The sequence below is a fragment of the Oncorhynchus mykiss genome, chromosome 17, assembly GCF_013265735.2.
Source record: "Oncorhynchus mykiss isolate Arlee chromosome 17, USDA_OmykA_1.1, whole genome shotgun sequence".
NCBI lineage: Eukaryota > Metazoa > Chordata > Actinopteri > Salmoniformes > Salmonidae > Oncorhynchus > Oncorhynchus mykiss.
This window is the reverse complement of record NC_048581.1, coordinates 43,122,811-43,149,184: the sequence shown is the minus strand read 5'-3', so window position 1 is coordinate 43,149,184 and position 26,374 is coordinate 43,122,811. Positions and strand designations below refer to the sequence as shown.

Below are 26,374 nucleotides of genomic sequence, written 5' to 3'. Positions count from 1 at the left end.
TCAACCCCCAAAGGCTCTTTTAAGAGCCAACCACCTAGCTCAACAAAAGCGCAAAGTGTCCTTTCTATGCCTGGCCAACTATTTGGCGTGTTTGTTAGATACACACACACACATATACACGGCACCGTATCAAGTGCCCACATGAGGCCTAAATGAAGGATAACAACTAGTAGGCTAGAATGAGAGCATTATTGCGCGTAAAGTGTAACGTTGCTCGCGGCCCTAACAAAAGACCCAAGCGCGCCTCGGCGAGGGTGGGGGTTGCATTTTGGGGCGGCACGGAGAGGCCGAGCCTCCCGTCCAATGGGCGGCGGAGGAGGCCTCCGCAACGGGCCAATCAGGGCGGTGCGGAGATGGTGACCAATGAGCAGACGCCGCTGCCGGCTTTATAAACTTCACATAGGCATTTTGAGGCTATACTCCGACTGTGAAAGAAGGAAGCTAGCTAGCGCCATGGCCAGAACCAAGCAAACCGCTCGCAAATCCACCGGTGGCAAAGCACCCAGGAAGCAGCTCGCCACCAAGGCTGCGCGCAAGAGCGCCCCGGCCACCGGCGGCGTGAAGAAGCCTCACCGTTACAGGCCCGGCACCGTGGCTCTTAGAGAGATCCGTCGTTACCAGAAGTCCACTGAGCTGCTGATCCGCAAACTGCCTTTCCAGCGCCTGGTGCGAGAAATTGCCCAGGACTTTAAGACCGACCTGCGCTTCCAGAGTTCCGCAGTGATGGCCCTGCAGGAGGCAAGCGAGGCTTACCTGGTCGGCCTGTTCGAGGACACCAACCTGTGCGCCATCCACGCCAAGAGGGTGACCATCATGCCCAAGGACATCCAGCTGGCCCGTCGTATTCGCGGAGAGCGCGCATAAACGATGACCTGATCTCCAAAATCCCCCAAAGGCTCTTTTAAGAGCCACCTCCATATTTCAGTCAAAAAGGCACAATTGTTCCATTTGTACACGCCCCTTTCCCACCGTGTATGTTCCCTGTTCTCGAGTCACTACAGACCGTGGTTCGATTCCAGGCTGTATCACCACCGGCCGTGATTGTAAATAAGAGTTGGTTCTTAACTGACTTGAGTCGTTTCAATAACGCTCTCTATATGTGATTAGATGTATGCCTAGAGTAGAAGAGGGGAAAAATACACTAGCAGTAATGAGTGATAGTAATGACATAGGGCAAAAAGTGTCAAAAATGGTCACTATGTAGCTAAGAACAACTGACTTTGAAAGTCCCATGTTGCAGTGCCGCTGATGAGAGGGGAAAAGTTTACCGTGGAGCACGGAGGCCATCTAGTGGTTAAACGCGGGTACTGTCAGCGTGTGAGCACGTCATAGTGGCTCCCTATTGGTATTTGATCTTCAGGCCAGCGTTTCCCAAACTCGGTCCTCGGGTCCCCAAGTGGGGCACGTTGTGTTTTTTCGATTCCAATTGCTCTTGGAATGTAAACATGCTAGAGTCTGTCTATTCCTTTGTGAAAATGGCCATTCAATGATTTCTGGGCCATGTGACATTCCTCGATGGCCCCAAAAATCCATGTTTTGATCCGATCATTACAACGTTAGCTGTGTGCACCCCATAATTCATGCGACTGACTAAGCTATTGAAAGTAAAATGATATATCTCTGTCCGGCGCAAGTGAAAGGTGGTCGAAAAAAATTGTTACCAACGTTGTGGTTGAAGGTACAGGAAATGTTGTAGGCCACCAAATTAGACGTGATATTATTAAGTCGCCCTTCTGTGCTTGTTTGTGTGCGTGCATAGGTAAGTTGTTTCGATATGGTGGAATAAATGGAGAAATGAAAGGAATGTATTTAGTGGGATGAATTCAGTGTGCGATTGAATATTCCAATGCCATACCCATTGATAGGCCTTTAGACTAGATCCGAGATCCCTTAAGAGAAAAGGTATCAGGACAGCAGGAATCAATAGATGTAATCGTCAAGGGCTTGCAAAACAGCTGTTACGAAGCTGCCGGGATGATTGCCCTATTAGTAGTTGACCAATTACAGAATAGCAATCACCAATGCAGGCAGGTACGTGGTGATTGCTGCATTGGCTTCGTAAATAGGCTTCATAGGAACTAAATGGCTCAGCACATGACACCTTCACAGTGCAGAATATTTGATACTATTGACTCCGGTTGAGTAGAGTCGTGTGTCTTTGGCGTGATTTGAAGTCGACTTCTGATGTGGGATTTAGTTCATTTTTCAAAGAAGATTTGCTGACGAATCGAAACCCCTTGACCAAATGATACGACAAAGTAAAGGCCCTAAATACAGGCTGCCAGTTAAATGCAGCAATGACACGGCTAAAGTGTGTCATTGCAGGACAAAAGAGCAGGAATTGTCTGCTGTTGCATCTTCACTCATGAGACAGGTAATAGGGGAGCTCCGTGGTGCTGAAAAGGACAGCGCCCCTGGCCATTTGCCAAGGCCTATTTCCCGTTGGAGGGATTTTTGACATGCTATAGGCACAGTTCAGTACACCCCTCACCCCTATCCTGTAATTGGTCCCAGAATCATCCACTTGATTCCCGACCACCAACCGATTGTCGGGGTGCATTGGTGTAAAATGTGGTCGTCGAGATCAGGTTCTATGGCATCTGTACCTTTTTTTGGAGCTACCTACACCAGTAGGGGAGCTTACAGATAAAGAGTGCACTAGGCTAGAGAGAAAAGTAGCATTCCGTTTTTCATTTTCTCTCTTTTGATACTTGAGAAACATAGATTCACATGACGTCCAAATCTGCAAGAGACAAAAGCAGCAGAAAATCAGCAGGTGAAGAAAAGGGTTAAGTGAATATGATTTAAGAGCAGTCAAATGAAGTAATAGTGACATAGATTGTAAGAAATTAAATGTACCATGTGAACATTGCATTGTGGCTTTAGAAGAGCATGTATTTGTAGATGAATGACAGATTAGGTTTGGTGACAAAGTAACTGTATAATTTGAGGTACTCTACATGAGCATGTGTTTGCCTATTTGATGATCTGTTGTAGTTAATGTTTGATTTTGAGCACATACTTGTTGTGACAATTGCATCAGGTTGAGGGAGAAATGGTCTGTGTGGCCATTGTGAGTGGCACTTCTGATCCAGCAGGTGGTGTTAAGATCCCTCCCTATGTGGCTTTGAATGATGAGCCAGTGTTGGCAAAATGACTTGTGGTCCAGCGGGTGGCGGTGAAATGCCTCCCTATCTATATGACTTGCCCTATTCCTTTGACATTGTTCACTTGATTGGAGATGATTCCGGTCTTCTTCATGAGCACTCCTGCATGTCTTCCTTCCTGTCTTGCCATGTGGGTTCCACGGAGGTGTGTGTTTTTGTTAGATATCACTGGGCACATTCCTAACGTGGAGGTGGTTTGCATAGCTCATGTCATGTGGATATATAAAGTATTGTATTGTAAGGTATGTTAGTCTACGGACGGTCTGACATTGCTCGTCCATATATTGATGTATTCCAATTGCATTTGGGTGTATTGTGTGGAATGTTGGAACATGGTTAGATATTACTTGTTAGACTTGACTGTGCTGTTGGAGCTAGTAACACAAGCATTTCCGACATCTGCTAAACAGGTGTATGTATATCTCTCTAGTCACCCCCAAAACCAATTCTTTCTTTGGCCGCCTCTCCTTCCAGTTCTCTGCTACCAATGACTGGAACGAACTACAAAAATCTCTGAAACTGGAAACACTTAACTCCCTCACTAGCTTTAAGCACCAACTGTCAGAGCAGCTCACAGATTACTGCACCTGTACATAGCCCACCTATAATTTAGGCCAAACAACTACCTCTTTCCCTACTGTATTTAATGAATTTATTTATTTTGCTCCTTTGCACCCCATTATTTTTATTTCTACTTTGCACATTTCTTCCATTGCAAATGTACCATTCCGGTGTTTTACTTGCTATATTGTATTTACTTTGCCACCATGGCCTTTTTTTGCCTTTACCTCCCTTATCTCACCTCATTTGCTCACATCGTATATAGACTTGTTTATACTGTATTATTGACTGTATGTTTGTTTTACTCCATGTGTAAGTCTGTGTCGTTGTATGTGTCGAAGTGCTTTGCTTTATCTTGGCCAGGTCGCAATTGTAAATGAGAACTTGTTCTCAACTTGCCTACCTGGTTAAATAAAGGTGAAATAAAAAAAAGAATAAACAAATAAATGTGTCTATTTGATTAGGATTAGGACTTTTCCTCTATGTGTCGCACTTCCATTTCCACTTTATGTCCCCGTTAGGGAGCTGTCATTTATGCTGCAGGCTAATTACTACCAATGTCATTGTGGTCCAAGTTCAACTCCTAGCCTATAGGGTGTGGTAACAGGCCCTCTGTTATTTGTTGTTGTACTCTGCATGTGAAGTATCTGCACTGCAGCCTATAGAGGAACTAAGCCCTTGATAATAGGGGAACGTAAGCTGTTGAACACAAACTCCCAGTCCTATGATGTTGCTCTGTGAAGGAGGTTAGCTTTTCAGCATTCAATTCCTGGCAGCCTTCTTCTCCCTGGTTGATTTGTGAATGTGAGTGATTCGAGAATGTTTGGCTTGGGTATCCAAGGTGTTTGAGATTGTTGAGGACCAGTGTTCCGAGGGGCTGACTGTGACATCATAAAGCGGAATGTAGTTAGCGTGCTGTTTGAGGGATTCCAATTCAGTCCGTTGCGGCCTTCCAGGCAGTGCAGTTGTGCTTCAAGTGTGCTCTCTGTGTGATGACTTGTTGTGCCTACACGGAGTACAGCTACGAACGGACGTGGCATTTGGGGTAAGCCTAAGCCTTTTCGTAACCTTAACCTATTTCTTCTAACTTGCTATGACAAAGTGCTTTGATGACACTAGTTGCATCCCAGCTAGTTGAACGCTTGTCAGTCGTTCTCCTAAAAGGCAACCTCTGTTGCTCGATGTACTAAACCGAGGGCCGGCAGCCACTAAGTACATGTAAGAGACAATTGTGGCAACAATAAGTTGTAAGATGATACCTAGTCACATCTGAGATGTGAATCAACTGCACCGATTGGTCAATCGCCAGTATGTGCCCTTGGGCCTCATTTGTCCCCTTTAAAATGACCTGTTGAGATCATTCAATGCAACATCTGAGGCTCTCTGGCCTATAAAGGATCCACCTCATACCACTATTTCCGTAATATAAGGCTATGTTATTGTTTTTTGAAAAAAGTACCATACAATATTTGCACATCCCTATCACCTCTGTACGCATAGGAAAATGATCCCTTTATTGTGTGTGTGTTGGGTGGGTGTCTGAGGAATGTTTTACTGCATTTCAGCTTGCAGAGGTATCACCACCCGTCCCATGGCCACCTGGATCATGTCTAGGGAAGAAAAAGAAGAATGACGTTATTACATGGCCTTCAAGAGCTACATGACTGCTGAGGTGACATTACGGACCCCTTAGGATTTGTGGCATTCCTTGTGTATTTGTTTCCCGTTTGTGCCACTTCGTTTCTCCTTTGTACTTGTGACACTATTTGAGGTTTTTAACGCCTATCTCTATTAGGTGTGACTGGCAACTGCAGTGGGTTGAATCCTACTAGTTCAGTGTTTCCCAACTCCAGGCAGGGGTAGAGTAGGCATTTTTGTTGAAGCCCTGGAGAGGCACAGCTGATTGAAAGAGTTGAATCAGGCGCAACAACAACAACAACAAGAAGAACAACACCAATCAATGTGAAGAGTGGGACATCACAGTTGGGCCTTGTGTTCAACATAGCTCAGTATTTGAGTGTGTTTCCCGCGCATGCAAGTAGCTTTGATTTCTTCTTCCTCCATAGTTCCCTAGAACGAACGCCCTCCCCTTTGCAGCAGAGGCCAGGCAAAAGCGCGCGCTTTCTGTGCCACTGGCTTCAATCAGGTCCACCAAACGCAGATAATAAGAGCACCGAGCACCGAAAATTACGTCTAAGCCCGCTACTTTTTCTACTCTACATATCAGATATCTACTACCCTCCACCCACCGTAGGTCAAGTCTCACAGTTTGCCGATGACCTCTGCTACTGGTCCAGCTCCAAATGTCCTCAACTTGCTGCAAAAAAACTCCAGAAGTCTATTGAAATGATCGAGTCGTGGTCCAACATGTGGCGAGTAAAATTGAACCCACAAAAGACCCAATGTGTCCTCTTCACAAAAAGCACAGGGAAAAGAACCAGGAAACCCATAGATCTCAAACTCTACGGTGAAACAATAAAAGTAGAAAAAGAAGCAAAATTCCTTGGAGTCACCTTCCAGAAGAACATGCGCTGGACAACCCATATAGCGAACATAGAGAGAGAGGGACGAAAAAGACTAAACCACCTAAAAACGCTGTGCGGAAGAAAATATGGAGCCTCACCTCAGACAGTGCTGAAAGTCTACATCAGCTACATCCGACCCCTCTTTGAATACGCCCTGCCAGCCTGGATAACAGCTTCACCGCAGCAGATGAATCGGCTACAGATAGTCCAAAACATGGCAGCAAAAATGGCTTACAGACTACCAAGATACATCAGCAACCACTACGTTAACAGCATATCTGGACTGACATCAATCAACAACAGACAGTCAGTCATTGGCCAGAAGTTCATCAACAGAGCCACTCACAACCCATCATTGAAGGAAGCCGTAGGACAGGCCAAATGGACCACAGATACACCCATGTCCATAATGCTGAAGCTGACCTAGAAGAGAGGAAGAAAAAAAAGAAAGAAAAGAAAAAAGAAAGGAAAAAAATACAAAAAAATACAAAAAAATACAAAAAAATAAAAATAAAAATACAAAAAATAAGTGTGTATGAAAATGTGTAGATATTTGTGAAAATGTGTAGATACATGTGAATGCACTCCTTAGCACCCTGACCCCTCTCCCCATGCACAGCTGTGAGCTACATTTTTAATGAAGTCCTTTTATCCCTCTTTTATTCCTCCTTTTTCTCCTCTTATTTTTTTATTTTATTTATTTATTTATTTATTTTTTTATTTTTTTATTTTTTTATTTTTTACCTCTATTTTTAAAACAAAACACCACGAATTAATGTCGGGAAAAGCAAAAAGGCGAAACTAACCGTTCTGATAAAAACCTTAGGGCATTCAGCCTCGGGTGATGCCATGCTGACCACACCCTTCTTCCTTGTTCCTGGCCTGCCCTGCCTCTTCCACTAATCCAATTGTTTCTTATGGACAGAAAAGAGCAGAGGCTCTGAGCTGTCCGATCAGGTCCATTGTCTACTACTAAAAATTACGTCATTAATTCACTTGAACTCAGCTAGTGAACACACGATGTCTGGAAGAGGTAAAGGCGGCAAGGGACTCGGAAAAGGAGGCGCCAAGCGTCACCGTAAGGTTCTCCGCGATAACATCCAGGGAATCACCAAGCCCGCCATTCGCCGTCTGGCTCGCCGTGGCGGCGTGAAGCGTATCTCCGGGCTGATCTACGAGGAGACCCGCGGTGTCCTGAAGGTGTTCCTTGAGAACGTGATCCGTGACGCCGTCACCTACACCGAGCACGCCAAGAGGAAGACCGTTACGGCCATGGACGTGGTCTACGCTCTGAAACGCCAGGGACGCACCCTGTACGGTTTCGGCGGTTAAACGCACTCTTCTCGGAACGTCAACATCCCGACTTGAACCCAAAGGCTCTTTTAAGAGCCACCCACATCCGCTTCAAAAGGGTCAAATCCATTATCGTAGGAAACCATGAGCCACTCTTGAGTGGACAGGGAGGGAGTATTCGTGACAGGAGGCTATGTTCAGTGCAGGCTTTGCGTACAGTCGTATTAAACCATGAGCCACTCTTGAGTGGACAGGGAGGGAGTATTCGTGACAGGAGGCTATGTTCAGTGCAGGCTTTGCGTACAGTCGTATTACTGAGGCACCACGGCTGGGAAATCCCCACCAAGTACCAAAAAGGGGGGCCTTATTTCTAGCCATTGTAGGACTTTTTTGGAAACACACCATTCCCCACCAGTGACAGAGCATAGGCTATGGTCTTTGTTAGGGAAGCAAGCCTCTGAGTGGAAGGCTCTTATGCGCGCTCAGCTCCACTGGGCAAATGGCAGGGGCGCCTATGAGAAAGCAGGGGTGTGTCCACGGCCGGCGAATTAGCTTAGCTTCGTCTTCATAAGAGGGAAAGGGCTCTCCACCCCCTCATTCGTTTGTGAGAAGCAGCGAGACATCAGCATCATGCCCGAGCCAGCAAAGTCCGCGCCCAAGAAGGGCTCCAAGAAAGACCGCAGGGAAAGGCGGCAAGAAACGCCGAAAGTCAAGGAAGGAGAGCTACGCCATTTACGTGTACAAAGTCCTGAAGCAGGTCCACCCCGATACCGGCATCTCCTCCAAGGCCATGGGAATCATGAACTCGTTCGTGAACGACATCTTCGAGCGTATCGCCGGAGAGTCGTCTCGCCTGGCCCACTACAACAAGCGTTCCACCATCACCTCCAGGGAGATCCAGACCGCAGTGCGCCTGCTGCTCCCCGGAGAGCTGGCCAAGCACGCAGTGTCCGAGGGCACCAAGGCCGTGACCAAGTACACCAGCTCCAAGTAAACAGCCCATTTGGAGTGCTGTAGTAACCCAAAGGCTCTTTTAAGAGCCACCCAACCTGTCAGTGAAAAAAGCAAATCCATATGTGTGTGGAGGACATGTCAAAAAGGGGGGAGAGGGAATAAATGATGCTGACATGAACAGGGTAGGAATGTGTGCATGGTAGTATAACACAGTGAGTGGGATTCCACTCGTGCTCCGATGACTGGAGCCTGTGTAACAGTATAACTTTAGGCCGAACCAGGGACCCTCTGCACACATCATCAACAACAGTCTCAGAGCAAGTGACGTCACCGATTGAAACTAGCCGTTTCACATCCCTTACACACACCTGTACAAGAGGGAGGAGGAGAGAGAAGAAGAGGCTCCAAATCTCTCTCTCTCTAGGCCTATATCAGGGCGGACAAGCACATGGGGCGCCAGCCTCCATAGCGCCGGCCGCACAGCCAGACACCAAGACCCACAGACACAAAGACCGGCACGAGTGAGTCACGCTGCGGAGTCAAGCGAGGAAGGCCACAAGCCTATCTCTCTCTCTCTCTCTCTCTCTCTCTCTGACACGCTTTTGAAAGAGACACACAGACAGAGAGAGAGACTACCTAGCACAAGAAAACACACAGGCTCCAAATCCAACTAATAAACTCATACTAATAAAACATCACACACACACACACACACAGTGCAAGTAAGCATGTCGTTGGACAGTGTATTATTTCGTTTGCCTCCTGGACACATGACGAATACAACGTGAAACTAGTCTCAGCCAGGCCTCACAAGTGCATGTGTTTTAAGGTCCCCAAAAGAGCTCTCCTTTAAAACACCAAGGAGCACATCAGGGGACGCCAAACCATTTGATTCCCTTGCCAGACATCTCGGCTCACTCCACAATCAATGGTGCTCGCAATCGGATGCACTTTTAGGCCATTTAGGAGACAAATAGCACAGGAAAAGCAGTGCGCACCGCTCCACCCGACAGTCGAACGGTGAGGTTTTGAGCGAGTCGCAGCAAAATGCACGGGGCTTCTGCAGCCCACATGACTTTATTCTGAACGGACACAAGTCTGCTCGCTGGGCCGTTCGCTTTTGGGCCAAAAACACGGCTCCGTCGGTGACTTTTGGCCCGATATTGGCGACCAGAAAACACAAGTGAAAGAGCATTTGGCCAGCCCGGAGAAGCCGAGCTGGGTGGCTTGAGTCTACATGGTTCTCATGTCGCGTTTAAGGCCAGCCCCCTGCACGGTGTGGAGCTTCAATAGCGCAGAGCAGCGTCTACAGCAAAGTACTCCTCCTCACAGACTACCGTAGTGTTGTAAGTGTGTGTGTTTACCGGACCGAACGACAGACATGGCAGAAGTCGCACCAGCACCCGCCGCCGCCGCGCCGGCCAAGGCACCCAAGAAGAAGGCAGCAGCCAAGCCCAAGAAAGCGGGACCCAGCGTAGGCGAGCTCATCGTCAAGGCGGTGTCCGCCTCCAAGGAGAGGAGCGGCGTGTCCCTGGCCGCGCTCAAGAAGTCTCTGGCGGCAGGCGGCTACGACGTGGAGAAGAACAACTCCCGTGTCAAGATCGCCGTCAAGAGCCTCGTCACCAAGGGCACCCTGGTCCAGACCAAGGGCACCGGTGCTTCCGGCTCCTTCAAGCTCAACAAGAAGGCCGTCGAGGCAAAGAAGCCCGCCAAGAAAGCCGCAGCCCCCAAAGCTAAGAAGGTGGCCGCCAAGAAGCCCGCCGCCGCCAAGAAGCCCAAGAAGGTAGCAGCCAAGAAGGCCGTGGCCGCAAAGAAGTCCCCCAAGAAGGCCAAGAAGCCCGCTACACCCAAAAAGGCCGCCAAGAGCCCAAAGAAGGTGAAGAAGCCCGCCGCAGCGGCCAAGAAAGCGGCCAAGAGCCCCAAGAAGGCTACCAAGGCAGCGAAGCCCAAAGCCGCCAAGCCCAAGGCGGCCAAGGCCAAGAAGGCAGCCCCCAAGAAGAAGTAAACCTATTACAAACAGTGTTCTTTCTACTCGACACATGTTGTTACCACAAAAGGCTCTTTTAAGAGCCACCCACCTCTTTCCATAAAAGCGCATGTCATTCCATTCCACCTACCTACCCGTGGTGCAAAAGAAATGAAATGAATGACTTTTACGCACCACATTTTCGAGTGGCTAAATGGCTTTACATTTGTCACTCAAGAGTGCAGCACCCTCACCAGTCAACATTGTTGTGATGTGTTAGAATTGGCATGTCACATTGATCCTGATAATAAGAAGCATACATACTATAGTGGGTTGGACAGCAGCCATTGGTATTATGAGCCACTCTCGAATTGATTGATACATGTTTCAGTGATTTGAGTAGTCACTTTGGCGCTCCCGCCAACGTGAAAAAGTCACAAAAGTCGGAGGGAAACAGAGTAGCCTAGCCCTCGTCACTCTGCTGCCTGCCTGCCTGCGGGTGGGTGGGGGCGGGCTTAGGGCTGACTGCCTGTCTGTCTGTCCCTCCCTCACTCCAATTGGATAAGGCCACACCGGTCCGGTGGCCAATCGATGGCTTTTGTGGCGAGGTATAAGTAAGGCTCTCGAGGTGGCCAGCGGCTCATTCAGACTTTCTGTGACATACTGAAGCTACCAATATGAGCGGAAGAGGCAAAACCGGAGGCAAGGCCAGGGCGAAGGCAAAGACACGTTCATCCCGTGCCGGGCTCCAGTTCCCCGTGGGCCGTGTGCACAGGCTGCTGCGTAAAGGCAACTACGCCGAGCGTGTGGGCGCTGGCGCACCAGTGTACCTGGCCGCAGTGCTCGAGTACCTGACTGCTGAGATCCTGGAGTTGGCCGGAAACGCTGCCCGTGACAACAAGAAGACTCGTATCATCCCCCGTCACCTGCAGCTGGCAGTCCGTAACGACGAGGAGCTGAACAAACTGCTTGGCGGCGTGACCATCGCTCAGGGTGGTGTTCTGCCCAACATCCAGGCAGTGCTGCTCCCCAAGAAGACTGAGAAGGCCGTCAAAGCCAAGTAAAATCGCTGGTGCGGCTGCAACTTGACTACTCAACCCCCAAAGGCTCTTTTAAGAGCCAACCACCTAGCTCAACAAAAGCGCAAAGTGTCCTTTCTATGCCTGGCCAACTATTTGGCGTGTTTGTTAGATACACACACACATGGCACCGTATCAAGTGCCCACATGAGGCCTAAATGAAGGATAACAACTAGTAGGCTAGAATGAGAGCATTATTGCGCGTAAAGTGTAACGTTGCTCGCGGCCCTAACAAAAGACCCAAGCGCGCCTCGGCGAGGGTGGGGGTTGCATTTTGGGGCGGCACGGAGAGGCCGAGCCTCCCGTCCAATGGGCGGCGGAGGAGGCCTCCGCAACGGGCCAATCAGGGCGGTGCGGAGATGGTGACCAATGAGCAGACTGCCGGCTTTATAAACTTCACATAGGCATTTTGAGGCTATACTCCGACTGTGAAAGAAGGAAGCTAGCTAGCGCCATGGCCAGAACCAAGCAAACCGCTCGCAAATCCACCGGTGGCAAAGCACCCAGGAAGCAGCTCGCCACCAAGGCTGCGCGCAAGAGCGCCCCGGCCACCGGCGGCGTGAAGAAGCCTCACCGTTACAGGCCCGGCACCGTGGCTCTTAGAGAGATCCGTCGTTACCAGAAGTCCACTGAGCTGCTGATCCGCAAACTGCCTTTCCAGCGCCTGGTGCGAGAAATTGCCCAGGACTTTAAGACCGACCTGCGCTTCCAGAGTTCCGCAGTGATGGCCCTGCAGGAGGCAAGCGAGGCTTACCTGGTCGGCCTGTTCGAGGACACCAACCTGTGCGCCATCCACGCCAAGAGGGTGACCATCATGCCCAAGGACATCCAGCTGGCCCGTCGTATTCGCGGAGAGCGCGCATAAACGATGACCTGATCTCCAAAATCCCCCAAAGGCTCTTTTAAGAGCCACCTCCATATTTCAGTCAAAAAGGCACAATTGTTCCATTTGTACACGCCCCTTTCCCACCGTGTATGTTCCCTGTTCTCGAGTCACTACAGACCGTGGTTCGATTCCAGGCTGTATCACCACCGGCCGTGATTGTAAATAAGAGTTGGTTCTTAACTGACTTGAGTCGTTTCAATAACGCTCTCTATATGTGATTAGATGTATGCCTAGAGTAGAAGAGGGGAAAAATACACTAGCAGTAATGAGTGATAGTAATGATATAGGGCAAAAAGTGTCAAAAATGGTCACTATGTAGCTAAGAACAACTGACTTTGAAAGTCCCATGTTGCAGTGCCGCTGATGAGAGGGGAAAAGTTTACCGTGGAGCACGGAGGCCATCTAGTGGTTAAACGCGGGTACTGTCAGCGTGTGAGCACGTCATAGTGGCTCCCTATTGGTATTTGATCTTCAGGCCAGCGTTTCCCAAACTCGGTCCTCGGGTCCCCAAGTGGGGCACGTTGTGTTTTTTCGATTCCAATTGCTCTTGGAATGTAACATGCTAGAGTCTGTCTATTCCTTTGTGAAAATGGCCATTCAATGATTTCTGGGCCATGTGACATTCCTCGATGGCCCCAAAAATCCATGTTTTGATCCGATCATTACAACGTTAGCTGTGTGCACCCCATAATTCATGCGACTGACTAAGCTATTGAAAGTAAAATGATATATCTCTGTCCGGCGCAAGTGAAAGGTGGTCGAAAAAAATTGTTACCAACGTTGTGGTTGAAGGTACAGGAAATGTTGTAGGCCACCAAATTAGACGTGATATTATTAAGTCGCCCTTCTGTGCTTGTTTGTGTGCGTGCATAGGTAAGTTGTTTCGATATGGTGGAATAAATGGAGAAATGAAAGGAATGTATTTAGTGGGATGAATTCAGTGTGCGATTGAATATTCCAATGCCATACCCATTGATAGGCCTTTAGACTAGATCCGAGATCCCTTAAGAGAAAAGGTATCAGGACAGCAGGAATCAATAGATGTAATCGTCAAGGGCTTGCAAAACAGCTGTTACGAAGCTGCCGGGATGATTGCCCTATTAGTAGTTGACCAATTACAGAATAGCAATCACCAATGCAGGCAGGTACGTGGTGATTGCTGCATTGGCTTCGTAAATAGGCTTCATAGGAACTAAATGGCTCAGCACATGACACCTTCACAGTGCAGAATATTTGATACTATTGACTCCGGTTGAGTAGAGTCGTGTGTCTTTGGCGTGATTTGAAGTCGACTTCTGATGTGGGATTTAGTTCATTTTTCAAAGAAGATTTGCTGACGAATCGAAACCCCTTGACCAAATGATACGACAAAGTAAAGGCCCTAAATACAGGCTGCCAGTTAAATGCAGCAATGACACGGCTAAAGTGTGTCATTGCAGGACAAAAGAGCAGGAATTGTCTGCTGTTGCATCTTCACTCATGAGACAGGTAATAGGGGAGCTCCGTGGTGCTGAAAAGGACAGCGCCCCTGGCCATTTGCCAAGGCCTATTTCCCGTTGGAGGGATTTTTGACATGCTATAGGCACAGTTCAGTACACCCCTCACCCCTATCCTGTAATTGGTCCCAGAATCATCCACTTGATTCCCGACCACCAACCGATTGTCGGGGTGCATTGGTGTAAAATGTGGTCGTCGAGATCAGGTTCTATGGCATCTGTACCTTTTTTTGGAGCTACCTACACCAGTAGGGGAGCTTACAGATAAAGAGTGCACTAGGCTAGAGAGAAAAGTAGCATTCCGTTTTTCATTTTCTCTCTTTTGATACTTGAGAAACATAGATTCACATGACGTCCAAATCTGCAAGAGACAAAAGCAGCAGAAAATCAGCAGGTGAAGAAAAGGGTTAAGTGAATATGATTTAAGAGCAGTCAAATGAAGTAATAGTGACATAGATTGTAAGAAATGAAATGTACCATGTGAACATTGCATTGTGGCTTTAGAAGAGCATGTATTTGTAGATGAATGACAGATTAGGTTTGGTGACAAAGTAACTGTATAATTTGAGGTACTCTACATGAGCATGTGTTTGCCTATTTGATGATCTGTTGTAGTTAATGTTTGATTTTGAGCACATACTTGTTGTGACAATTGCATCAGGTTGAGGGAGAAATGGTCTGTGTGGCCATTGTGAGTGGCACTTCTGATCCAGCAGGTGGTGTTAAGATCCCTCCCTATGTGGCTTTGAATGATGAGCCAGTGTTGGCAAAATGACTTGTGGTCCAGCGGGTGGCGGTGAAATGCCTCCCTATCTATATGACTTGCCCTATTCCTTTGACATTGTTCACTTGATTGGAGATGATTCCGGTCTTCTTCATGAGCACTCCTGCATGTCTTCCTTCCTGTCTTGCCATGTGGGTTCCACGGAGGTGTGTGTTTTTGTTAGATATCACTGGGCACATTCCTAACGTGGAGGTGGTTTGCATAGCTCATGTCATGTGGATATATAAAGTATTGTATTGTAAGGTATGTTAGTCTACGGACGGTCTGACATTGCTCGTCCATATATTGATGTATTCCAATTGCATTTGGGTGTATTGTGTGGAATGTTGGAACATGGTTAGATATTACTTGTTAGACTTGACTGTGCTGTTGGAGCTAGTAACACAAGCATTTCCGACATCTGCTAAACAGGTGTATGTATATCTCTCTAGTCACCCCCAAAACCAATTCTTTCTTTGGCCGCCTCTCCTTCCAGTTCTCTGCTGCCAATGACTGGAACGAACTACAAAAATCTCTGAAACTGGAAACACTTATCTCCCTCACTAGCTTTAAGCACCAACTGTCAGAGCAGCTCACAGATTACTGCACCTGTACATAGCCCACCTATAATTTAGGCCAAACAACTACCTCTTTCCCTACTGTATTTAATGAATTTATTTATTTTGCTCCTTTGCACCCCATTATTTTTATTTCTACTTTGCACATTTCTTCCATTGCAAATGTACCATTCCGGTGTTTTACTTGCTATATTGTATTTACTTTGCCACCATGGCCTTTTTTTGCCTTTACCTCCCTTATCTCACCTCATTTGCTCACATCGTATATAGACTTGTTTATACTGTATTATTGACTGTATGTTTGTTTTACTCCATGTGTAAGTCTGTGTCGTTGTATGTGTCGAAGTGCTTTGCTTTATCTTGGCCAGGTCGCAATTGTAAATGAGAACTTGTTCTCAACTTGCCTACCTGGTTAAATAAAGGTGAAATAAAAAAAAGAATAAACAAATAAATGTGTCTATTTGATTAGGATTAGGACTTTTCCTCTATGTGTCGCACTTCCATTTCCACTTTATGTCCCGGTTAGGGAGCTGTCATTTATGCTGCAGGCTAATTACTACCAATGTCATTGTGGTCCAAGTTCAACTCCTAGCCTATAGGGTGTGGTAACAGGCCCTCTGTTATTTGTTGTTGTACTCTGCATGTGAAGTATCTGCACTGCAGCCTATAGAGGAACTAAGCCCTTGATAATAGGGGAACGTAAGCTGTTGAACACAAACTCCCAGTCCTATGATGTTGCTCTGTGAAGGAGGTTAGCTTTTCAGCATTCAATTCCTGGCAGCCTTCTTCTCCCTGGTTGATTTGTGAATGTGAGTGATTCGAGAATGTTTGGCTTGGGTATCCAAGGTGTTTGAGATTGTTGAGGACCAGTGTTCCGAGGGGCTGACTGTGACATCATAAAGCGGAATGTAGTTAGCGTGCTGTTTGAGGGATTCCAATTCAGTCCGTTGCGGCCTTCCAGGCAGTGCAGTTGTGCTTCAAGTGTGCTCTCTGTGTGATGACTTGTTGTGCCTACACGGAGTACAGCTACGAACGGACGTGGCATTTGGGGTAAGCCTAAGCCTTTTCGTAACCTTAACCTATTTCTTCTAACTTGCTATGACAAAGTGCTTTGATGACACTAGTTGCATCCCAGCTAGTTGAACGCTTGTCAGTCGTTCTCCTAAAAGGCAACCTCTGTTGCTCGATGTACTAAACCGAGGGCCGGCAGCCACTAAGTACATGTAAGAGACAATTGTGGCAACAATAAGTTGTAAGATGATACCTAGTCACATCTGAGATGTGAATCAACTGCACCGATTGGTCAATCGCCAGTATGTGCCCTTGGGCCTCATTTGTCCCCTTTGAAATGACCTGTTGAGATCATTCAATGCAACATCTGAGGCTCTCTGGCCTATAAAGGATCCACCTCATACCACTATTTCCGTAATATAAGGCTATGTTATTGTTTTTTGAAAAAAGTACCATACAATATTTGCACATCCCTATCACCTCTGTACGCATAGGAAAATGATCCCTTTATTGTGTGTGTGTTGGGTGGGTGTCTGAGGAATGTTTTACTGCATTTCAGCTTGCAGAGGTATCACCACCCGTCCCATGGCCACCTGGATCATGTCTAGGGAAGAAAAAGAAGAATGACGTTATTACATGGCCTTCAAGAGCTACATGACTGCTGAGGTGACATTACGGACCCCTTAGGATTTGTGGCATTCCTTGTGTATTTGTTTCCCGTTTGTGCCACTTCGTTTCTCCTTTGTACTTGTGACACTATTTGAGGTTTTTAACGCCTATCTCTATTAGGTGTGACTGGCAACTGCAGTGGGTTGAATCCTACTAGTTCAGTGTTTCCCAACTCCAGGCAGGGGTAGAGTAGGCATTTTTGTTGAAGCCCTGGAGAGGCACAGCTGATTGAAAGAGTTGAATCAGGCGCAACAACAACAACAACAACAAGAACAACACCAATCAATGTGAAGAGTGGGACATCACAGTTGGGCCTTGTGTTCAACATAGCTCAGTATTTGAGTGTGTTTCCCGCGCATGCAAGTAGCTTTGATTTCTTCTTCCTCCATAGTTCCCTAGAACGAACGCCCTCCCCTTTGCAGCAGAGGCCAGGCAAAAGCGCGCGCGCGCTTTCTGTGCCACTGGCTTCAATCAGGTCCACCAAACGCAGATAATAAGAGCACCGAGCACCGAAAATTACGTCATTAATTCACTTGAACTCAGCTAGTGAACACACGATGTCTGGAAGAGGTAAAGGCGGCAAGGGACTCGGAAAAGGAGGCGCCAAGCGTCACCGTAAGGTTCTCCGCGATAACATCCAGGGAATCACCAAGCCCGCCATTCGCCGTCTGGCTCGCCGTGGCGGCGTGAAGCGTATCTCCGGGCTGATCTACGAGGAGACCCGCGGTGTCCTGAAGGTGTTCCTTGAGAACGTGATCCGTGACGCCGTCACCTACACCGAGCACGCCAAGAGGAAGACCGTTACGGCCATGGACGTGGTCTACGCTCTGAAACGCCAGGGACGCACCCTGTACGGTTTCGGCGGTTAAACGCACTCTTCTCGGAACGTCAACATCCCGACTTGAACCCAAAGGCTCTTTTAAGAGCCACCCACATCCGCTTCAAAAGGGTCAAATCCATTATCGTAGGAAACCATGAGCCACTCTTGAGTGGACAGGGAGGGAGTATTCGTGACAGGAGGCTATGTTCAGTGCAGGCTTTGCGTACAGTCGTATTAAACCATGAGCCACTCTTGAGTGGACAGGGAGGGAGTATTCGTGACAGGAGGCTATGTTCAGTGCAGGCTTTGCGTACAGTCGTATTAAACCATGAGCCACTCTTGAGTGGACAGGGAGGGAGTATTCGTGACAGGAGGCTATGTTCAGTGCAGGCTTTGCGTACAGTCGTATTAAACCATGAGCCACTCTTGAGTGGACAGGGAGGGAGTATTCGTGACAGGAGGCTATGTTCAGTGCAGGCTTTGCGTACAGTCGTATTACTGAGGCACCACGGCTGGGAAATCCCCACCAAGTACCAAAAAGGGGGGCCTTATTTCTAGCCATTGTAGGACTTTTTTGGAAACACACCATTCCCCACCAGTGACAGAGCATAGGCTATGGTCTTTGTTAGGGAAGCAAGCCTCTGAGTGGAAGGCTCTTATGCGCGCTCAGCTCCACTGGGCAAATGGCAGGGGCGCCTATGAGAAAGCAGGGGTGTGTCCACGGCCGGCGAATTAGCTTAGCTTCGTCTTCATAAGAGGGAAAGGGCTCTCCACCCCCTCATTCGTTTGTGAGAAGCAGCGAGACATCAGCATCATGCCCGAGCCAGCAAAGTCCGCGCCCAAGAAGGGCTCCAAGAAAGCCGTCACCAAGACCGCAGGGAAAGGCGGCAAGAAACGCCGAAAGTCGAGGAAGGAGAGCTACGCCATTTACGTGTACAAAGTCCTGAAGCAGGTCCACCCCGATACCGGCATCTCCTCCAAGGCCATGGGAATCATGAACTCGTTCGTGAACGACATCTTCGAGCGTATCGCCGGAGAGTCGTCTCGCCTGGCCCACTACAACAAGCGTTCCACCATCACCTCCAGGGAGATCCAGACCGCAGTGCGCCTGCTGCTCCCCGGAGAGCTGGCCAAGCACGCAGTGTCCGAGGGCACCAAGGCCGTGACCAAGTACACCAGCTCCAAGTAAACAGCCCATTTGGAGTGCTGTAGTAACCCAAAGGCTCTTTTAAGAGCCACCCAACCTGTCAGTGAAAAAAGCAAATCCATATGTGTGTGTGTGGAGGACATGTCAAAAAGGGGGGAGAGGGAATAAATGATGCTGACATGAACAGGGTAGGAATGTGTGCATGGTAGTATAACACAGTGAGTGGGATTCCACTCGTGCTCCGATGACTGGAGCCTGTGTAACAGTATAACTTTAGGCCGAACCAGGGACCCTCTGCACACATCATCAACAACAGTCTCAGAGCAAGTGACGTCACCGATTGAAACTAGCCGTTTCACATCCCTTACACACACCTGTACAAGAGGGAGGAGGAGAGAGAAGAAGAGGCTCCAAATCTCTCTCTCTCTAGGCCTATATCAGGGCGGACAAGCACATGGGGCGCCAGCCTCCATAGCGCCGGCCGCACAGCCAGACACCAAGACCCACAGACACAAAGACCGGCACGAGTGAGTCACGCTGCGGAGTCAAGCGAGGAAGGACTGCGAGAAGGCCACAAGCCTATCTCTCTCTCTCTCTCTCTCTCTCTCTCTCTCTGACACGCTTTTGAAAGAGACACACAGACAGAGAGAGAGACTACCTAGCACAAGAAAACACACAGGCTCCAAATCCAACTAATAAACTCATACTAATAAAACATCACACACACACACAGTGCAAGTAAGCATGTCGTTGGACAGTGTATTATTTCGTTTGCCTCCTGGACACATGACGAATACAACGTGAAACTAGTCTCAGCCAGGCCTCACAAGTGCATGTGTTTTAAGGTCCCCAAAAGAGCTCTCCTTTAAAACACCAAGGAGCACATCAGGGGACGCCAAACCATTTGATTCCCTTGCCAGACATCTCGGCTCACTCCACAATCAATGGTGCTCGCAATCGGATGCACTTTTAGGCCATTTAGGAGACAAATAGCACAGGAAAAGCAGTGCGCACCGCTCCACCCGACAGTCGAACGGTGAGGTTTTGAGCGAGTCGCAGCAAAATGCACGGGGCTTCTGCAGCCCACATGACTTTATTCTGAACGGACACAAGTCTGCTCGCTGGGCCGTTCGCTTTTGGGCCAAAAACACGGCTCCGTCGGTGACTTTTGGCCCGATATTGGCGACCAGAAAACACAAGTGAAAGAGCATTTGGCCAGCCCGGAGAAGCCGAGCTGGGTGGCTTGAGTCTACATGGTTCTCATGTCGCGTTTAAGGCCAGCCCCCTGCACGGTGTGGAGCTTCAATAGCGCAGAGCAGCGTCTACAGCAAAGTACTCCTCCTCACAGACTACCGTAGTGTTGTAAGTGTGTGTGTTTACCGGACCGAACGACAGACATGGCAGAAGTCGCACCAGCACCCGCCGCCGCCGCGCCGGCCAAGGCACCCAAGAAGAAGGCAGCAGCCAAGCCCAAGAAAGCGGGACCCAGCGTAGGCGAGCTCATCGTCAAGGCGGTGTCCGCCTCCAAGGAGAGGAGCGGCGTGTCCCTGGCCGCGCTCAAGAAGTCTCTGGCGGCAGGCGGCTACGACGTGGAGAAGAACAACTCCCGTGTCAAGATCGCCGTCAAGAGCCTCGTCACCAAGGGCACCCTGGTCCAGACCAAGGGCACCGGTGCTTCCGGCTCCTTCAAGCTCAACAAGAAGGCCGTCGAGGCAAAGAAGCCCGCCAAGAAAGCCGCAGCCCCCAAAGCTAAGAAGGTGGCCGCCAAGAAGCCCGCCGCCGCCAAGAAGCCCAAGAAGGTAGCAGCCAAGAAGGCCGTGGCCGCAAAGAAGTCCCCCAAGAAGGCCAAGAAGCCCGCTACACCCAAAAAGGCCGCCAAGAGCCCAAAGAAGGTGAAGAAGCCCGCCGCAGCGGCCAAGAAAGCGGCCAAGAGCCCCAAGAAGGCTACCAAGGCAGCGAAGCCCAAAGCCGCCAAGCCCAAGGCGGCCAAGGCCAAGAAGGCAGCCCCCAAGAAGAAGTAAACCTATTACAAACAGTGTTCTTTCTACTCGACACATGTTGTTACCACAAAAGGCTCTTTTAAGAGCCACCCACCTCTTTCCATAAAAGCGCATGTCATTCCATTCCACCTACCTACCCGTGGTGCAAAAGAAATGAAATGAATGACTTTTACGCACCACATTTTCGAGTGGCTAAATGGCTTTACATTTGTCACTCAAGAGTGCAGCACCCTCACCAGTCAACATTGTTGTGATGTGTTAGAATTGGCATGTCACATTGATCCTGATAATAAGAAGCATACATACTATAGTGGGTTGGACAGCAGCCATTGGTATTATGAGCCACTCTCGAATTGATTGATACATGTTTCAGTGATTTGAGTAGTCACTTTGGCGCTCCCGCCAACGTGAAAAAGTCACAAAAGTCGGAGGGAAACAGAGTAGCCTAGCCCTCGTCACTCTGCTGCCTGCCTGCCTGCGGGTGGGTGGGGGCGGGCTTAGGGCTGACTGCCTGTCTGTCTGTCCCTCCCTCACTCCAATTGGATAAGGCCACACCGGTCCGGTGGCCAATCGATGGCTTTTGTGGCGAGGTATAAGTAAGGCTCTCGAGGTGGCCAGCGGCTCATTCAGACTTTCTGTGACATACTGAAGCTACCAATATGAGCGGAAGAGGCAAAACCGGAGGCAAGGCCAGGGCGAAGGCAAAGACACGTTCATCCCGTGCCGGGCTCCAGTTCCCCGTGGGCCGTGTGCACAGGCTGCTGCGTAAAGGCAACTACGCCGAGCGTGTGGGCGCTGGCGCACCAGTGTACCTGGCCGCAGTGCTCGAGTACCTGACTGCTGAGATCCTGGAGTTGGCCGGAAACGCTGCCCGTGACAACAAGAAGACTCGTATCATCCCCCGTCACCTGCAGCTGGCAGTCCGTAACGACGAGGAGCTGAACAAACTGCTTGGCGGCGTGACCATCGCTCAGGGTGGTGTTCTGCCCAACATCCAGGCAGTGCTGCTCCCCAAGAAGACTGAGAAGGCCGTCAAAGCCAAGTAAAATCGCTGGTGCGGCTGCAACTTGACTACTCAACCCCCAAAGGCTCTTTTAAGAGCCAACCACCTAGCTCAACAAAAGCGCAAAGTGTCCTTTCTATGCCTGGCCAACTATTTGGCGTGTTTGTTAGATACACACACACATATACACGGCACCGTATCAAGTGCCCACATGAGGCCTAAATGAAGGATAACAACTAGTAGGCTAGAATGAGAGCATTATTGCGCGTAAAGTGTAACGTTGCTCGCGGCCCTAACAAAAGACCCAAGCGCGCCTCGGCGAGGGTGGGGGTTGCATTTTGGGGCGGCACGGAGAGGCCGAGCCTCCCGTCCAATGGGCGGCGGAGGAGGCCTCCGCAACGGGCCAATCAGGGGCGGGATGGCGGAGACGCCGCTGCCGGCTTTATAAACTTCACATAGGCATTTTGAGGCTATACTCCGACTGTGAAAGAAGGAAGCTAGCTAGCGCCATGGCCAGAACCAAGCAAACCGCTCGCAAATCCACCGGTGGCAAAGCACCCAGGAAGCAGCTCGCCACCAAGGCTGCGCGCAAGAGCGCCCCGGCCACCGGCGGCGTGAAGAAGCCTCACCGTTACAGGCCCGGCACCGTGGCTCTTAGAGAGATCCGTCGTTACCAGAAGTCCACTGAGCTGCTGATCCGCAAACTGCCTTTCCAGCGCCTGGTGCGAGAAATTGCCCAGGACTTTAAGACCGACCTGCGCTTCCAGAGTTCCGCAGTGATGGCCCTGCAGGAGGCAAGCGAGGCTTACCTGGTCGGCCTGTTCGAGGACACCAACCTGTGCGCCATCCACGCCAAGAGGGTGACCATCATGCCCAAGGACATCCAGCTGGCCCGTCGTATTCGCGGAGAGCGCGCATAAACGATGACCTGATCTCCAAAATCCCCCAAAGGCTCTTTTAAGAGCCACCTCCATATTTCAGTCAAAAAGGCACAATTGTTCCATTTGTACACGCCCCTTTCCCACCGTGTATGTTCCCTGTTCTCGAGTCACTACAGACCGTGGTTCGATTCCAGGCTGTATCACCACCGGCCGTGATTGTAAATAAGAGTTGGTTCTTAACTGACTTGAGTCGTTTCAATAACGCTCTCTATATGTGATTAGATGTATGCCTAGAGTAGAAGAGGGGAAAAATACACTAGCAGTAATGAGTGATAGTAATGATATAGGGCAAAAAGTGTCAAAAATGGTCACTATGTAGCTAAGAACAACTGACTTTGAAAGTCCCATGTTGCAGTGCCGCTGATGAGAGGGGAAAAGTTTACCGTGGAGCACGGAGGCCATCTAGTGGTTAAACGCGGGTACTGTCAGCGTGTGAGCACGTCATAGTGGCTCCCTATTGGTATTTGATCTTCAGGCCAGCGTTTCCCAAACTCGGTCCTCGGGTCCCCAAGTGGGGCACGTTGTGTTTTTTCGATTCCAATTGCTCTTGGAATGTAACATGCTAGAGTCTGTCTATTCCTTTGTGAAAATGGCCATTCAATGATTTCTGGGCCATGTGACATTCCTCGATGGCCCCAAAAATCCATGTTTTGATCCGATCATTACAACGTTAGCTGTGTGCACCCCATAATTCATGCGACTGACTAAGCTATTGAAAGTAAAATGATATATCTCTGTCCGGCGCAAGTGAAAGGTGGTCGAAAAAAATTGTTACCAACGTTGTGGTTGAAGGTACAGGAAATGTTGTAGGCCACCAAATTAGACGTGATATTATTAAGTCGCCCTTCTGTGCTTGTTTGTGTGCGTGCATAGGTAAGTTGTTTCGATATGGTGGAATAAATGGAGAAATGAAAGGAATGTATTTAGTGGGATGAATTCAGTGTGCGATTGAATATTCCAATGCCATACCCATTGATAGGCCTTTAGACTAGATCCGAGATCCCTTAAGAGAAAAGGTATCAGGACAGCAGGAATCAATAGATGTAATCGTCAAGGGCTTGCAAAACAGCTGTTACGAAGCTGCCGGGATGATTGCCCTATTAGTAGTTGACCAATTACAGAATAGCAATCACCAATGCAGGCAGGTACGTGGTGATTGCTGCATTGGCTTCGTAAATAGGCTTCATAGGAACTAAATGGCTCAGCACATGACACCTTCACAGTGCAGAATATTTGATACTATTGACTCCGGTTGAGTAGAGTCGTGTGTCTTTGGCGTGATTTGAAGTCGACTTCTGATGTGGGATTTAGTTCATTTTTCAAAGAAGATTTGCTGACGAATCGAAACCCCTTGACCAAATGATACGACAAAGTAAAGGCCCTAAATACAGGCTGCCAGTTAAATGCAGCAATGACACGGCTAAAGTGTGTCATTGCAGGACAAAAGAGCAGGAATTGTCTGCTGTTGCATCTTCACTCATGAGACAGGTAATAGGGGAGCTCCGTGGTGCTGAAAAGGACAGCGCCCCTGGCCATTTGCCAAGGCCTATTTCCCGTTGGAGGGATTTTTGACATGCTATAGGCACAGTTCAGTACACCCCTCACCCCTATCCTGTAATTGGTCCCAGAATCATCCACTTGATTCCCGACCACCAACCGATTGTCGGGGTGCATTGGTGTAAAATGTGGTCGTCGAGATCAGGTTCTATGGCATCTGTACCTTTTTTTGGAGCTACCTACACCAGTAGGGGAGCTTACAGATAAAGAGTGCACTAGGCTAGAGAGAAAAGTAGCATTCCGTTTTTCATTTTCTCTCTTTTGATACTTGAGAAACATAGATTCACATGACGTCCAAATCTGCAAGAGACAAAAGCAGCAGAAAATCAGCAGGTGAAGAAAAGGGTTAAGTGAATATGATTTAAGAGCAGTCAAATGAAGTAATAGTGACATAGATTGTAAGAAATGAAATGTACCATGTGAACATTGCATTGTGGCTTTAGAAGAGCATGTATTTGTAGATGAATGACAGATTAGGTTTGGTGACAAAGTAACTGTATAATTTGAGGTACTCTACATGAGCATGTGTTTGCCTATTTGATGATCTGTTGTAGTTAATGTTTGATTTTGAGCACATACTTGTTGTGACAATTGCATCAGGTTGAGGGAGAAATGGTCTGTGTGGCCATTGTGAGTGGCACTTCTGATCCAGCAGGTGGTGTTAAGATCCCTCCCTATGTGGCTTTGAATGATGAGCCAGTGTTGGCAAAATGACTTGTGGTCCAGCGGGTGGCGGTGAAATGCCTCCCTATCTATATGACTTGCCCTATTCCTTTGACATTGTTCACTTGATTGGAGATGATTCCGGTCTTCTTCATGAGCACTCCTGCATGTCTTCCTTCCTGTCTTGCCATGTGGGTTCCACGGAGGTGTGTGTTTTTGTTAGATATCACTGGGCACATTCCTAACGTGGAGGTGGTTTGCATAGCTCATGTCATGTGGATATATAAAGTATTGTATTGTAAGGTATGTTAGTCTACGGACGGTCTGACATTGCTCGTCCATATATTGATGTATTCCAATTGCATTTGGGTGTATTGTGTGGAATGTTGGAACATGGTTAGATATTACTTGTTAGACTTGACTGTGCTGTTGGAGCTAGTAACACAAGCATTTCCGACATCTGCTAAACAGGTGTATGTATATCTCTCTAGTCACCCCCAAAACCAATTCTTTCTTTGGCCGCCTCTCCTTCCAGTTCTCTGCTGCCAATGACTGGAACGAACTACAAAAATCTCTGAAACTGGAAACACTTATCTCCCTCACTAGCTTTAAGCACCAACTGTCAGAGCAGCTCACAGATTACTGCACCTGTACATAGCCCACCTATAATTTAGGCCAAACAACTACCTCTTTCCCTACTGTATTTAATGAATTTATTTATTTTGCTCCTTTGCACCCCATTATTTTTATTTCTACTTTGCACATTTCTTCCATTGCAAATGTACCATTCCGGTGTTTTACTTGCTATATTGTATTTACTTTGCCACCATGGCCTTTTTTTGCCTTTACCTCCCTTATCTCACCTCATTTGCTCACATCGTATATAGACTTGTTTATACTGTATTATTGACTGTATGTTTGTTTTACTCCATGTGTAAGTCTGTGTCGTTGTATGTGTCGAAGTGCTTTGCTTTATCTTGGCCAGGTCGCAATTGTAAATGAGAACTTGTTCTCAACTTGCCTACCTGGTTAAATAAAGGTGAAATAAAAAAAGAATAAACAAATAAATGTGTCTATTTGATTAGGATTAGGACTTTTCCTCTATGTGTCGCACTTCCATTTCCACTTTATGTCCCCGTTAGGGAGCTGTCATTTATGCTGCAGGCTAATTACTACCAATGTCATTGTGGTCCAAGTTCAACTCCTAGCCTATAGGGTGTGGTAACAGGCCCTCTGTTATTTGTTGTTGTACTCTGCATGTGAAGTATCTGCACTGCAGCCTATAGAGGAACTAA

The 26,374-nt window shown here is 48.3% G+C and overlaps 6 protein-coding genes across 6 annotated transcripts; all 6 read left to right on the top strand.

The window, feature by feature from the left end:
• Positions 1 to 102: 102 nt before the first annotated feature.
• LOC118940438 (histone H3-like) lies at positions 103 to 885 on the top strand. The gene has a single exon (XM_036949923.1). The coding sequence runs from the start codon at positions 364 to 366 to the stop codon at positions 862 to 864; it is 501 nt and encodes a 166-aa protein (XP_036805818.1). The 5' UTR covers positions 103 to 363; the 3' UTR covers positions 865 to 885.
• A 6,345-nt stretch (positions 886 to 7,230) lies between these two features.
• Positions 7,231 to 17,878, top strand: LOC118940437. Its single transcript, XM_036949922.1, has 5 exons — positions 7,231 to 7,566; positions 8,293 to 8,303; positions 9,315 to 9,321; positions 11,981 to 12,330; positions 17,492 to 17,878. Exons 1-5 carry the CDS (start codon positions 7,274 to 7,276, stop codon positions 17,815 to 17,817), a joined length of 987 nt encoding a protein of 328 aa, XP_036805817.1. The 5' UTR covers positions 7,231 to 7,273; the 3' UTR covers positions 17,818 to 17,878.
• A 650-nt stretch (positions 17,879 to 18,528) lies between these two features.
• Positions 18,529 to 19,099, top strand: LOC118940436 (histone H2B). Its single transcript, XM_036949920.1, has one exon. The coding sequence runs from the start codon at positions 18,583 to 18,585 to the stop codon at positions 18,955 to 18,957; it is 375 nt and encodes a 124-aa protein (XP_036805815.1). The 5' UTR covers positions 18,529 to 18,582; the 3' UTR covers positions 18,958 to 19,099.
• Positions 19,100 to 20,312: 1,213 nt separating this feature from the next.
• Positions 20,313 to 20,936, top strand: LOC118940138 (histone H1). Its single transcript, XM_036948401.1, has one exon. It carries the CDS (start codon positions 20,313 to 20,315, stop codon positions 20,934 to 20,936), a length of 624 nt encoding a protein of 207 aa, XP_036804296.1.
• Positions 20,937 to 21,574: 638 nt separating this feature from the next.
• LOC118940137 (histone H2A) lies at positions 21,575 to 21,961 on the top strand. The gene has a single exon (XM_036948400.1). It carries the CDS (start codon positions 21,575 to 21,577, stop codon positions 21,959 to 21,961), a length of 387 nt encoding a protein of 128 aa, XP_036804295.1.
• A 390-nt stretch (positions 21,962 to 22,351) lies between these two features.
• On the top strand, positions 22,352 to 22,859 carry LOC118940435 (histone H3). The gene has a single exon (XM_036949919.1). It carries the CDS (start codon positions 22,428 to 22,430, stop codon positions 22,836 to 22,838), a length of 411 nt encoding a protein of 136 aa, XP_036805814.1. The 5' UTR covers positions 22,352 to 22,427; the 3' UTR covers positions 22,839 to 22,859.
• The last annotated feature ends 3,515 nt before the right edge of the window (positions 22,860 to 26,374 follow it).

Excerpts from the sequence above, each read along its gene's own strand:
- LOC118940436 (XM_036949920.1), top strand. The coding sequence starts at position 18,583 with ATGCCCGAGCCAGCAAAGTCCGCGCCCAAGAAGGGCTCCAAGAAAGCC.
- LOC118940438 (XM_036949923.1), top strand. The coding sequence starts at position 364 with ATGAGCAGACGCCGCTGCCGGCTTTATAAACTTCACATAGGCATTTTG.
- LOC118940137 (XM_036948400.1), top strand. The coding sequence starts at position 21,575 with ATGAGCGGAAGAGGCAAAACCGGAGGCAAGGCCAGGGCGAAGGCAAAG.
- LOC118940435 (XM_036949919.1), top strand. The coding sequence starts at position 22,428 with ATGGCCAGAACCAAGCAAACCGCTCGCAAATCCACCGGTGGCAAAGCA.
- LOC118940138 (XM_036948401.1), top strand. The coding sequence starts at position 20,313 with ATGGCAGAAGTCGCACCAGCACCCGCCGCCGCCGCGCCGGCCAAGGCA.
- LOC118940437 (XM_036949922.1), top strand. The coding sequence starts at position 7,274 with ATGTCTGGAAGAGGTAAAGGCGGCAAGGGACTCGGAAAAGGAGGCGCC. Across the intron at positions 12,331-17,491 it reads GTTCGAGGACACCAACCTGT|CTAGTGAACACACGATGTCT; the intron begins GCGCCATCCACG and ends ACTTGAACTCAG.